This window comes from Amblyomma maculatum, chromosome 1 (assembly GCF_055883805.1).
Source record: "Amblyomma maculatum isolate TAMU_Amacu chromosome 1, ASM5588380v1, whole genome shotgun sequence".
NCBI classification, from domain to species: Eukaryota; Metazoa; Arthropoda; class Arachnida; order Ixodida; family Ixodidae; genus Amblyomma; species Amblyomma maculatum.
Genome location: NC_139344.1, coordinates 58,085,590 through 58,099,564, shown reverse-complemented (window position 1 = coordinate 58,099,564; position 13,975 = coordinate 58,085,590). Strand labels below are relative to the sequence as shown.

Sequence of the window (13,975 nt, the reverse complement as noted above, 5' to 3'; positions counted from 1 at the left end):
ATTTGGGGAACGAGCACCAGGTAAACTGCCATCAACGATCCAGGGCAGTCGTCTGGGAATTCAGCCTTGCACGCTTTTCCCCAGTTACCTGCTTTGAAGGGCCAACAACCACTGAACGCTGAGGATAGCTTGCTGCAATGCGCCGTTGCCAGGATGTCAGCGCTTTCATTTTAGTGAATCATATGCCCAGCTTCTGGCTTCAACTGCTCCAGTATATCTCCCTGAATCAATAAGACCCTCACTGCGACGAAGCTTTAGCGTCAGTCAGATGAGCTCAGCCTTTTTGTTCCAGGCTCCAGTATGATATTCGGTGCTAACAGTTTTGTTTGCACATTTGTGAAAATTACTAGGTCATAAACTGTGCGGTGATAGGTACGAATGCTAGCGGTGAGGTTTTTTAAACCTCTCTTTCACCCCACCCAGTGTCCCATATTTTCCACACAGACGTCTGATACGGGTTATTACGCGGCTGCCAGGCATGCCGAATTTCTTTTTTTTTTTCTTTTTTTTTTCGATGAAAGCCCGCAGTACCTTTTCACAAGAAAAATGGGCAAGAGTGACCCACAAGAATGCGGCCAAGAGAGAAAAAAAGGGAGGGGGTGATTTCTAGTGGTGGAGCGATACCCTATCCCCCATCATTTATACCTGCACAGCGGCAGCTCTAATAACAATGTGTTTTCCTGTTTAATCTTTTCAGGCTACAAAGAGAACGCACAATCGATTTCTCTGTATAGGACATTCGAATAGAATAGCAAATTCATAAGATAACGTTGCTACTCCAAAACAAGAGTTGCTGTTCCGTTCCCGTCAGTGAAGCACTTTAAGCCATTAATTACTGGATTCTCTCCAACACATGCTCGAAAATGCTGCTGATAATAATAGCCATAGTGCCGGCAGTTCTTATGTCCGGCCTGAAATGTTAACCCTAGCACGCGTAAAACTGCATCGCCCATGAGTAACCTCATGGTCCTACTGACTCCTCTATCAGGCTCTATCCAAACGCTGAACGCACGAGTGGCTCGATCATTTGGGTGTCGCGTATACTTGATATTCAAATTTGCATCCTGATTCCTTCAGGCAATTCGGCCCCAAAGCCTACCATACCACGTCCAGAAAACGTAACTAATGAATGAATGAATGAATGAATGAATGAATGAATGAATGAATGAATGAATGAATGAATGAATGAATGAATGAATGAATGAAAATATTGACAAAATTTACACGCGAAAACGATGTGGCGTCTTTTAAGATTGTTCTTACTTAACGCCAAATGTACTGATACCATGTCCCATATATGGAATGTTCTCTACGCGCAAAGAACTGCCTTTCCATCCCTGTTCATCATTTCTCGCTCTTATTTTTTTTCTTCTTCCACACTCGTGTGCCAACATAGTAGCTGCCGCCCCCATTCGATCCGGTCTCATTACGTCTCCATCGCCCCGCACGGGAGCGACGGGTCAAGAGGGAGGGGCGCAGCGAATCACCCCCCTCCCCTCCCCCCATCCAACGCAGTAAACGCTCACGCCTTCAAAATAAGTCGAGGCTTGTTAAACAAAACACGCTTGCCTGCTTTTGACTGCGGGGTGGCCTGCTTCGTATAACGAGTGGGAAAAAAAAAAAAAGAAAAAAAGAAAAGTTTCTTTATCCACTTTTATTTTCAACCACGCTCGAGACAAAGCATGGAAAGAACGAGTGATAGAGACGGGGAGAAAGTTTCTGCACCATATCTTCCCTTTGTGCGCGAAACGTGTTCTCGGCGGGCGCACGGGCAGGCGGCGCGCTGGCTTTTCCGGCCCTGTGTCAGGGCCAGAGCCACGGGCCGAGTGGGCGGCGGCGGGGCCGACGAGTGTGTATCGCCCAAGAGACACGCGGCGCGCGCGTTCGTGCGCAGTCCGGCAGAAGGGCAAGTGTGCCCGAATCTTTTGTGTAGAACCCTCCACTTCGCTTCCCTGCCACCGCGGCGGCGCTTTCCTTGTGTATACTACGCTGCCGCAGGAGCACTCTCGACGCTTCTCCTGCCGCCGCACCACTCGGAGAGGCAGGTTTTCAGCCTTGCTGGGCGCACAGCCAAAGAAGATTGGGAGGGGGGGACACCTTGCGCAACAACAAAAGTTCCGAAGGGGGAACAGTTGAAGAGGGGGAAGGTGAGTGTGTCGCGGAGTCACGTGCGCCCGAAGTGCTTTCCCAGCGGCGGGGGGTGGGCGACAATGCGGCGCTCGTCATCGGACCGTCATCGCGGTGGCCGGGACGTCGACGGGAGCGACAGCCGTGCGCGGGGAGGTGACTGTGCTGCGCCGCCGACTCGGCGCTGAGCGGTCGCGTCGTCACGTACTGGCGGGGCGCACTTGTCCATGATTCCGGCTCCCGTGAAAAGTCGCCTCAGTGACGGTATATATCAGAGGGGAGCCTCGTTGAGCGGCTTGGCATTCTCAGAGCGCCCCGCAGAGTAAAGTTATGACAGCAATGAGACGTTGCGTAAAGCGCTTACTCCCTCACTATCTTTTGCTCGTGCTCCATAATTAAATTTCGCCTGCATCAAATTCCCGTATTACCTGCGTACCTTATTTAGTTAGTCCGTGTATCAAAGCTGTCGCATACAGTTGGCAACCGCCCTGAACCACAGAGTCCAGCATCATTGATTCAAGCAAGAGGAACGATATGCTGCTAGTAGCTTTGAAATAGATTTCATAACTTCAGAAGCAGCGACATTAAGCTCTTAATAAACTGCCGAGATTTTAGCATCTGTTCTCCGTCTTCAGTTTGTTCCCGATGTCTTGAAGATGAGACAGTGCACCGTGAACGATGTTTTCTCTACAAAACGTTTATTAAAATAATAACGTTACGTTGTTATCGAAACAAACTGTACAGTGATAGGTTATTGCTACAACAATGGATGCCTTCACCAATTACCCTGAGTGATTGAAAACCAGTGATGTGACGTCACATATAGACGTTCCATCTTTTCTAATCTAGCGACGATGTATTGAATTTCAAATTTATTTCGCATAATGCTCAGGGTGTACTTGTAAGAATTTTACGCGCATTTTCAACGCAGCGGAGAAACACCGTCGTGCTACCGCATGTTCCGCACGAGGCGTTAAATCACCAAGGGCACTGATCCAGTCATTTTGTTATAAGCACGTTTTGCTCGTACCGCTTGCGACTAATTGCATGCTCATAGAGAAAGCAATATATGCAATTTTTCGTCATTTTACTGCAACATCTAACTGCTGATTTGGGCTTGAGTATGGTTACTGTGGACTACTTTGTCAGGTAATATTTATAAATGAGGAGGAATTAGACGGATTACTGAAAAAAAAAAAATAAGAGCCATAAACTGCACCATGCAACCACCGTAAACACCATAACCAATAGCCTTGAGTGCGTTGGGGCTACTTGTTACCGTCGTCTGGGTGAGCATTGTTTTTAATGTTTTGTTTTGCTTTTGTTTCTCCATCTCGTGACCCCTCCAGAGACAAACAAGCGCATGCGCACCTCGTTCAAGCACAGTCAGTTGCGAGCCATGAAGGCCTACTTCACTGTCAACCACAACCCGGACTCCAAGGACCTGAAGCAGCTGTCTCTCCGCACAGGACTGAGCAAGAGAGTGCTGCAGGTACGCGTGGCACGTTGCGGAGACTTTATATAATTTGCTGCCCACGTGCTAATCTGCTACTCCGCTGTGCGACATCAGTTTCCGTTTCCCATTATAGTGCAACTTCAGAGGCTGATGTTATGGCTTGCTGTTATGGCAAGAATAGTCGTACATCGCCCTGTTGCCAGCACATGTATTTATCCATTTGATTTATTTATTACATGATGCGATCTCTCGCAGACCAAGCAGGTGGGCATGTCTGCGAAAATAGAGTTAAAGTTTCAGACAAATCAAGACGCAGTGCAAGCACTGTTGAACGAGGCATTTGTGAGATAAAAAGAAAAAAAGAAACAGGTCACAGAGAGATCAACATTTGTACTCTGAGAAATGATGATTTGCCGTCACGTAACAATCAGAGTAAAGAATGGGCTCGCGCAAGGAACTTTGCGGAGTAAACGGCAGCGAGCAATGCCGAAAGTTGGGCGAATTGATGATTCAGCGTTAACTCGGCGCCATCCAGCGTAGAAGATGAGGACATAGATTGGTTGGTTGGTTTGTGGGGTTTAACGTCCCAAAGCGATTCAGGCTATGAGAGACGCCGTAGTGGAGGCCTCCGGAAATTTCGACCACCTGGGGTTCTTTAACGTGCACTGACATCGCACAGCACACGGGTGCCTTGCTTTTCGCCTCCATCGAAAGGAGGACATAGGGGAGGTACACAAGACGGTGCGTCTATGTCATCGCCTTCCACGCTGGTACTAAGTTTAAATCCCATGATTGAGGAAGAAAGAAAGAAAAAGAAAGACAGAGAGAGAGAGCTTAAAACTGAAGATAGCGAGGTATCAAAAACAAAGGAAGGAAGAAAAAAGAGCGTAACAAAGGAATAAAAAGAGAAAGGACAAAATAAAGACACAGACAGGAATAGATAGAGCAGGAAAGAAAGAACGTAGCTCATGATATTACGATTGAGTCCGTGTGAGTAGCAGCTGTTACAATTTATCAGCGGCAAAAATTGTTGAACGGAGATCTTTCCATTGAATAGTAGTAAGCGAAGGAAAAATTATATTCAAACAAGTTAGGGCGTGTGCATTAAAACACGATATTATGAACGTGACGGGGTCTAGATACTCGTAATAGGATAATGCAGGCAGGTTCTTCCGTCAAACTACTGAAACTTATTTATCGCAAGCAAAACATTCCAGTCGAGTGATAATTCTTTGCGATTTATAAGTACAGCTATGATTGGTAGCCATTCATACAGAGAGGCAGTATTAATTTGAACCTAACCTTTCATGTCTGTCTGTTCCGTTTCAACGGTGACACCAACGCTTTTCTATCGGCCGAGCAGGTGTGGTTCCAGAATGCGCGAGCCAAGTGGCGCCGGAACCTGCTGCGCCAGGCGAGCCATGGGCCCGAGGTGGCCCAGGACTCGAGCCCGCTGCAGGACCTGGGAGCCACTATCACGCTGGAAGAGCAGACCATCCACTCTTACGCGAATCTTTTTTGAGGGCAGCCGGCGTCTTGACCACCGCTTGACTATAATAGCCTTTGAAATGCCACTGTCGACCGCACACAACAGTCAATAGGCGGGACATGGGCACTGCAAGCTTTCACCAGATATTTAGTAACGGCATCGCATAGCCTGGCGGCTGTCTACTCCTCGTCTTCTATAAACAGTGCTGATTTCGGATGATTTAAGGCCGATGACAGCGTTCCACCTCAGACTGGGAGCATTCGCGAGAGAGTATGGTTGCCCTCACAGCGAAGAAAAACAACGGCGACAATCCTCTGAACTTGTCTTAAGTGTTTTCACGGATGACCTAGGCACAGAGAGAACAAGAAGCTGGTAGTACGGGGATATGAAATCAGTTCGTAAAGCGCAGACGAAAGCCACGACTACGTTTTGGCGATAATAGGCTGTGAATGTTCTAACAGTTCATTTAGGGTTAGATTAGATATCACGGTAACGCGTATAGATATTTAGGACGAGTTCGGCACAGAAAGTGTGGAAGATGAATTGATATTTCGTATGGTGTCGCGCACGGTCATACGGCCCAATTTCTAAAAATATATAAAAAAGCTTCAAGGACTGGCAGAGGCTCGACATTAAGGGTACAGCCATGTCCAACCTATCCTGAAATGACTGGGTGATGGCCAACAACTACCGGTGGCAGGCGCAGCCTCAATAGCTCAAACCAATAGGGACAGAGACGGCGGAACTACAGTGCTTACGAGCGTCTCGTCTCATTGCCTCGACGTTGGCTCGTATTCTCGTGGCTGCGTGTAGCCAACAGTGGTTGCTGGTCATTGGCCCACCGTTTCAGATTATATTATTATATACCTATACATTATCGAAGACTTGGAGGAACCAGTCGACACATTGACTGAACTTTAAAGCAGTAGATACGAAAACTGCGTGTTTGCAAATATAAATAACGGCATCGAAAGAATGGCACACCGTGAGTCTCGTCTAAAAGTAACGAAGATAAAAAATAAAAATAATGATTGAGCTCGGCAAGAATACCAGTTGGGCTTCGGTTGTGAATATAGGATAGCTAATCAGCAAATATTCTCTTCTAGGACATCTATTAACCAGTTAAGACATACTAAATAACTTTTAAGATATTGGCTCCACGGATAAAATGCCTCTTCGGTAGGTGTATCACGTTAAAACAAAAAGCCAGCTAAAATATTTGCGCTAAATTGCCATTTACGTTGCTTTTCTTTAACGCCCTTAAGTTAGACATCCTGCGAGATAAAGGAGCTACCACGTGACAACAGTGCTACTTCGCAAGACGCATCGCAAAGAACAAAAAACATGCACCTTTTTCCAGGGTATTGTCTCCCGACGTGGCTTTGCGCGTGCACTGTTGGAGACGTGAGCCATCAACCGCAACGCGGTAGCTTTTATACTTTGCGGGCTTCGTTATAAGGAGATTTAATAAAGCCGTGCCTAATGTTCTCTTTGTTCAAGCATTTCACTCGGCTGTTTTCCGAGATAGCTATTATTTGTGACTTGACACTTCCTTCATAGAGTCAATATTAAGGCGAAGTCCTTTTTTTTTTTTTTTTACCTCATAGGCTGTGGAAATGTTCGCAAGAAAAAAATCTGTCCCCATCCGAACCACTACCTCTGCGATCCCAAGATGAGTGCGCAAACCACTACTCCACACCGGGCGCGCAAGAAACGGGTCGTAATTCTCCTTGTTTAGCGTGAGGATGAGAGTAGCGATGACAATGACGATGACAATGATCATAGCAGCATTAATAACGACGCTACAGTTGGTGATAATAATAATGGTGGAAGTAGCGATGACAATATCGGGGTATTTATTTGATGCTGATGCTGATGCGGCCATTCTCCTTTGTATCGGGGGTTCACAAAGTTCTGCTAATGATGCTACGTTTGCTAATGATGATAATAGCGAGATCGATGATGATGATGATGACGACGACGACGATGATGATGTTAGTAGTATTGACAAGGATAATGCAGCTAGTGAAAACTGTCCTGTAAAATCGCCATTTTAGTTCTTAAGCATACTTAAGTCCTGTCCGGTCATTTTTTTAAGGTTACCTAATTGGCCTTTAAATATTTATTACTTTAGATAAAGGAAAAATAACGCAGACTCCGCCACGTGACTCACAACGGAACGCGATACTTCGCTCAGCTAAGACGCTTTGTTTTTTGCACATTTTGGTTACTTTTAGCTATGGCAGCCGGCATATGTATATATGTAACCTTTTGTGTAAGAACGATGGGGCGAAAAAATTCGATGCTGAGCCACTTAAACGCATAATATATTTGCTTGAGATACTTTTCGACCTTGCGGCCAGATCCCTCTATCTTCTCCTTCTTTTCTTCCTTCTGCTCGCATTTCAGGTCAAGCACTTTATTACAATAGCTTACTGCAAAATGTATGCCACGTTACAGGAGTTAAAGCGGAGAAATGTGAAGTTCTTAAATTTAAAGCAGTAACTAATCAGCAACATGACATTCTGCGTGGAAATATGTTGTGAACGACCTATTTGTCGTGAGTCAATACTTCGGGTAATTGGCTGAAGTCAGAGTTTAAGGATATTTCAGGTGAGCTGTATTTCGTGAACAGAGGTCGTAGTAGCCTCGTTTCTCTACCTTCCTCCCACCGGCGCGCAAGCTTCGGACACTGCAGAAGGGAACAGCGCCTCTGAGCGCCCACTTTCAGGGCACTGTCTGTGTGGCGGAAATTGAACTGAGGACGGACGTTCCTTAATTAAAAGGCACGTTTTTAGCATGTAATGAAAACACCAACGCCTGCCGAATTTCGAACTCGGAGCCAGAGTCCCGAAAATTCCTTTCTTCATAAAATCACCCCGTTCACATTTCCAACGCGCCATTCTATTCGTGTAAGAATAAGATTGGGATGGAGCGCATTTGGCAAGCACTCGCAGATTATGACTAGCAGCTTACCGGTATCCCTCAAGAGCAAAGTATACAACAGTTGCATCTTACCTGTACTCACCTATGGGGCTGAAACGTGGAGGCTAACCAAGGGAGTTCTACTTAAGTTGAGGACAACCCAGATGGCTATGGAACGAAAAATGGTAGGGGTAACGTTAAGAGATAGAAAGCGTGCAGAGTGGGTCAGAGAAATAACTCAAGTTACTGGCATCCTAGTAGAAATTAAGAAGAAGAAATGGGCATGGGCAGGACATGTAGTGCGAAGAGAGGATAACCCATGGTCGCTGGTAACAAACTGGATTCCATGGGAAAGAAAGCGTAGCAGGGGGCGGCAGAAAGTTAGGTGGGCGGATGAGGTCAAGTTCGCAAGTGGTCAAGTGGATGCAGCTAGCACAGAACCGGGTTAATTGGAGAAATATGAGAGAGGCCTTCGCCCTGCAGTGGGTATATAGTCGGGCTGATGATGATGATTATGATGATTCTATTCGCTAAACGCCACCACAAGCTTTGATGGCTCTCGTGCCTGCCGCTGTTCTTCCGAGCTCTTCCGAAAGATGATAGCGATCGAAACAGGGTTTCTCTTTTTTTCTTTGCACAATCATCAGTCGAAATGCTGCCAGCATTATTCGCGGGACCGGTTTTTCGCGAGCTGCCTGCGAGTCAAGAAATGCGCGAAAATTACATACTCGCAATCTTGAGCCGTTTAAAGCATAAATTTCTAACTGCGCGAATAATGCGAGCCACCGATTTAGCGCTCTTGTGCGCTCGAAAAGTCGGAAACGAAAGATGGAATGTTTGTGGTCAAACTTGTTATTACTGTCATCAAATTTACGTCGTTTGTCGGCTGCTTTCTTGCAAATGAATGCGCACGATGAATTGTATATGTTGAGTTGTTAAATATTTATAGCAGCGTATTAAGAAATGTACCATTAACCGTTTTTTCATCAAGCTATGTGCAGCATCTTTGCAAGTAAAATGCAGCTTTGCTTATGCTGCCTCCGTTATGCAAGCACTCAAGACGACAAACCTATCATTTCCTTGTTAGCTTGTTTGTTTGTGTTCGCTGTTGTATATACGCATCAAATCGGACTGAAGGCATTGCACTGACGATAACCTGATTTCATCGCCGGTTGGCCGAAGAAAAAAGATATGTTCGAGAAAAGAAGCTACGGAAGCGACGCGGTGACTCCGATAGCAACGCAGGAAAGTATCCGTGGTGATCAGAGCACATCTTAAATGTGTCATGTGTGCGGATGGAATTAGTGTCCTGGACGGGCCGAACTGTGCATTTCTCGTCGCGTGACAGAACCACGGCTAAAAAAGAAAAAGCAGTAACCTTGACACAGAAGGTAATATACGCAGGAAATCATGTTTTCTCAAGTTGATGTGTAGAGATTTTACTGTTTGTGTAGTACTTCAAAACACGCGTCCCAATATTGCGGTCAAGTACAATTCATGCCTACGGTGTGGATTAATTGTTCTCAAGCAACGCCGTAAATTAAAAACAACGCGGCTAATAACAGCAACAAAAAAATGCGACTGCCAGTGGAGCATTTGCAAACGTTTAGTCCACATAATGCGATAGCCGAGTGCAGAATCGGTGCAACAATGTCGCCAAACTGCAAAGCACCCATGGTTCAATAAATGCGAAAATACAAGTGTTAAGCGAATGTTTGAAGTATGTGTCGGTAATGAAATACATGTTCGCAACACCCTACCATTAGCGCCAGCCGACTGCCACTGGCACACCTGCCAATGCAGAAGTCGTCTGTAGGTTTCTGTTCCTTTCTTTTTAATAAAGAATACTTCGCAGCGTTTGTGAACTAAACGAAACCGCCAGACTTGTTCATTTATACTCCAATGCATTATACCGAGGTTGTTTACATACGGCGTCGTAGACGTAAAAAACATAGCTACAAAGATGCGTTAAGTGAGAAAAGGGTCATTTTATAAACATTTTCTTGCCACTTCGCTGGAAAGAGAAAAGTTCCCCATTTTCAGTTCTTCACGCCATTCTCGAGAATGCGACTGGAAGCTTGTCGATATATTGTTGTTTTGTGTTAGCTTGACGTCATTTGCGGTGTAATGTCAATTTACAGGCTTCAGACATTGTTTTCTGTATAACCTGTCTTCATTGCAATAGGCAGCACCATTATTCACATCTTGTGACGAGAACGCAGTGCTCCGTTTCGGTTGACGCCAAGCTTGCTCGTATTGCTAATGCATGTGTCGCGTGGCCACCAGAAATATCTGTTTATCTTAAAGGCGCCCTAGGCAGTGCTCTGCTTTCTGGGCCATGAGCAGTACGCATTACCCTCATTACTTCGCAGCAAGAGTAACCGACCATCTGCAACAGCTCGTTTTAAAGCAGCAATAAACCTCAAACAAGATTTTATTTCTTCCACGTGAAGGTTGGCTTGTGTGTTTCTTTTAAGTCTGCGAGAAAATGCATGTTTTCGCGGAGAACATAAGGAATCCACGAAAGCAGCTGTATACGGCGTTGTATGTTCCTTCAGCAGGCTCCCTACATTTAGTCAATTTAACCCTTTGACTCGAACATTCTGGAAAAAAAAAAAAAAAAAAACTCACCCCCAGTGTTCAAATTTTTTAAACGCTATGCGTTTAGCGCAGTGCCCGTACGACAAAAACGCCGCGGGACGGAATGCGGCCTCAGTATACCCGTACGGCAAAAACAGTAAAAAGGTTAATACTGGCATCTCCTCCAAGAGTTGCATTTCGTGTTGCGTGTAGTTCGTTTCTTTGTTTCAGTATGGGGAGACATTAAAAAGGAATAAAAAATTAGGGAAGGAAGGGAGGGTTAAATTTAACCTCCGTTTCTAATTGGGCATGGCGCGACAGGGTTAAAGGCTCCCGTCGGCGCTCCCATCCCAGATCCTCGTTTGCGTACACGCCTTTTGCTTCTCCCTTTAATGACTGATTCCTTAATTTGTACTTCAGTTATCTCGCAAGTGTTCATTAGCTTTACGAGGGAGGCTTAGCGCGACACAAACGAAGACAAGAGAGGCACACAGGACGAGCGCTTGTCTTGTCCTCGTCTGGCTCGCGCTAAGCCTCCCTCGTAAATCACGTCCTACCAACTGGCCCAGAACTCCACTTTGCTCAAGTGTTCATTAGCGTACGGACGTAAGCTAGCACATTATGGGAAATACCACCCGACATAAAAACCGTGCTTGTAACCAAATCGCAGGAACTTGCCCATGTGGGGTATACGAATAGCGTGTCCGACTCGGGATGCAAAGGTCCCAGTCAATTCGATTTCCATCTCGAAGGAACTATCAGAGCTGGCACCTCCTACCAGCTTGGTCACGTCATGGGGTCCCCTCAACTCACACAACGCGAAAATTATTCAGTGCTAGGCCACGTCCTCCCCCCATAAAATCTTCCCGAGGCATGGCAGTGATTTGTCGCCCATTCCGGCGACGCCAACGCCGAAAACGCGGACGCTGGAGTTCAGTAGAGTGAAACATCCGTTGCCAAGAAAATTCAACGTCGAAGAAACGCAGGTAAGCGCTGAACACGTGGTACCTCTACGAATAATAAACAAAAGTTTAGTGAAACATTCATAAGCACGCTGCTTAATTTTTCTCTATACCACCTGCAGGGGAAACTTTGCTTTCCAGATAGGCAAAATTAAATGAATTCGATTTAAGCCGAAGCCCCTTCTTCAAACTCTGAAGTGGAATATATAACATGCGCGCGACACCGCTTCCTTAATTATGCAGATTAAGAATGATGAACTGGAGCTATAAGCTCACGTGAAGTACTTTGGTTAGTCTGCCAGTAGCTGGCGACTTTTGCTGCCGCCTCACCCAACCTATCTCTGCATGAGCGCCCCTCATTAAGGCGTGGCGCCAACGCTGCCTGTGTCCTTCGGGGGTACTGAAGCTGATCAATCTTATCAGGCGACAAAGCCCTTACGATGCATTTTGAAAAGAAGAAATGACCAATACAGTTCGACCATTGTTTCATCGTGGCTGCCGCTAATGAGCGAAAAAAATCGCGACGGGAGGAAAAAGGCGATGCGTAGAAGTGTGTCCCAAAGGAGCTTTCAGTCGCATTCGTGTCCGTGACTTAGCGAATCTTTTTCTTTTTTTTTTCTTGAGAAGCGCGGACGTGGGTGCCATCCCGGTATTCACCAGGGTACGGCACGCGCCCTATACACTACCCGCAGGCTGGATAAGGGGTGAGAGAAAAAAAAAAGGAAAATACACCAAAGCAGTGGATATATCCTCTCTTCTTATGTACAGTTATGGAGAGTATATTTTCAAATGGCTGTTGGTGTTGAGCGAGCGTGCGCTTTTTTCTTCAACTTCGACGAACGCGCTACGGTGGCTGAGCGGTGGCGGAGTTGAGCTGCTGAACGCTACGCCGTGAGACTGGGGCGAACCCATTTTGAAAGAAAAAAGTGGATCCCACTTCTAGGTCGCGCATGTTACCGCTTTCTCTGTTATAAGACCAATGCTAAAGACAGAAGTAGGTTCGCTTTAATGGCGGGCCAATCTCTACCACATAGCGAGCGGTTTTAGGTCATTTTTGATAAATACATTTCCTACAGGTCTGAAGACGACATTTGAGACAAACTTCGACTAGTCGAAGCCGAGAAATATCCGTGAAGTATGCGTACCGACTAGAAACCAACGCGAAAAAAGAAAGGAATAGGTCAGCCTAGTGAAATGCCGGATGGTGTATTTAGAAGCAGCGTCCTTCTCACGCACTTTCCATCCTCACCAATTAGTGAAATAATAGTAACGAGAGGTGCTCCAAGCGCGCCGTGTTTACCTTTCGAATGCTAACAAAGGGCCGAGCATCACCTATAACGTTTTCCTGCACACAGCTTGCGTGGTTCCTAAAATGGGTATCAACGCAAAATACCATACAAAGATCGCTATGCTCAGGCTTTGCATTCCTTCGTCTCGGAAGAGTAAGGGCGTCGTGATTTTCTCCTTTCCCCACGTTTTCGGCTTCCTCTTCAAAATAACACTCGGTGAGCCGTTTTGAAGAAAATAATGAGATAAAAACAAAACAGAAGGAGCAAGGAAGGAAACAAAGAACTCGAAAATTTATTGCCATTAGGTGTGACTACGCGATAGCATGAGAATCTCCTGTGAGCTGTAATGCATGAACACGCATAACGTACAGTCAACCTACACCATGCATTGCCACATAAACATCGCACGACCAAGTCCAGGATTGTCGAACACTTGTGAAGCTATACTGCGGGAAAACCTAAGATCGTCTTATGTACGCGCTGATGGCCATGGTTTATTCTTCCTATGTGTGGAAAAATTGCTCTCCTTTGTGCGCTTAGCAACTAAGTCAGACCGCCCAAAAAACTATGGGGCGTGTTTTTATAAATATTATTGGCAAAAAACTAGAACCCAAGCGAGAAAAGAACTGCGCATATATTGATTGTTACTGTGGAGTTAAACAGCATGAGAAAAGTTACCTTCAAAGCCTATTTCGCTGAAAATATCAAATTTCTGGGTACGTGCGCATACATTGCACCACGCGTACGTTTTAAATTGATTAGAATATTTTGTGTTCTCGTGTTATCCACCTTCCAGTCTCTCCACGAGGGGAATTTGCCTCCCCATTTTTCCACCTGTCATCCGTAGCAGGTGGTAGGTTGCAGGTGGCTCTTCAGAGTTCCAACCTTGGCCGGTGACAGGTGGTAAGTGTGCGACACTGCCGACGTCGACTATTGGCTCCAATGGCTTTAAGCTGCCCCATAAAAAGTTACGCTACATGCGTATGCGCTATTGGGCTCGAAGACATACCGTGGCGCTACCTCTTGGATGCGCCGCGTGACGCAGTAAGTGGGATAACGCGCGTTGAACTGCTGCTGAGTGATGCTTTTCTAGGCGGTTCAGTTGCGCGTAAATGGCTAATTTATTTATCTTTTTTTTTTTGCACAT

At 45.9% G+C, this 13,975-nt stretch overlaps 1 protein-coding gene across 1 annotated transcript in view; it reads left to right on the top strand.

The window, feature by feature from the left end:
* Window positions 1–5,447, top strand: part of LOC146202456 (LIM/homeobox protein Lhx9-like) — a 51,297-nt gene extending 45,850 nt beyond the window's left edge. The window contains exons 5-6 of the mRNA XM_084584686.1: window positions 3,477–3,619; window positions 4,947–5,447. Of these exons, the coding sequence (XP_084440812.1) occupies window positions 3,477–3,619; window positions 4,947–5,105 (302 nt within the window). The 3' untranslated portion in view covers window positions 5,106–5,447. The remainder of the gene's footprint in view (window positions 1–3,476; window positions 3,620–4,946) is intronic.
* The last annotated feature ends 8,528 nt before the right edge of the window (window positions 5,448–13,975 follow it).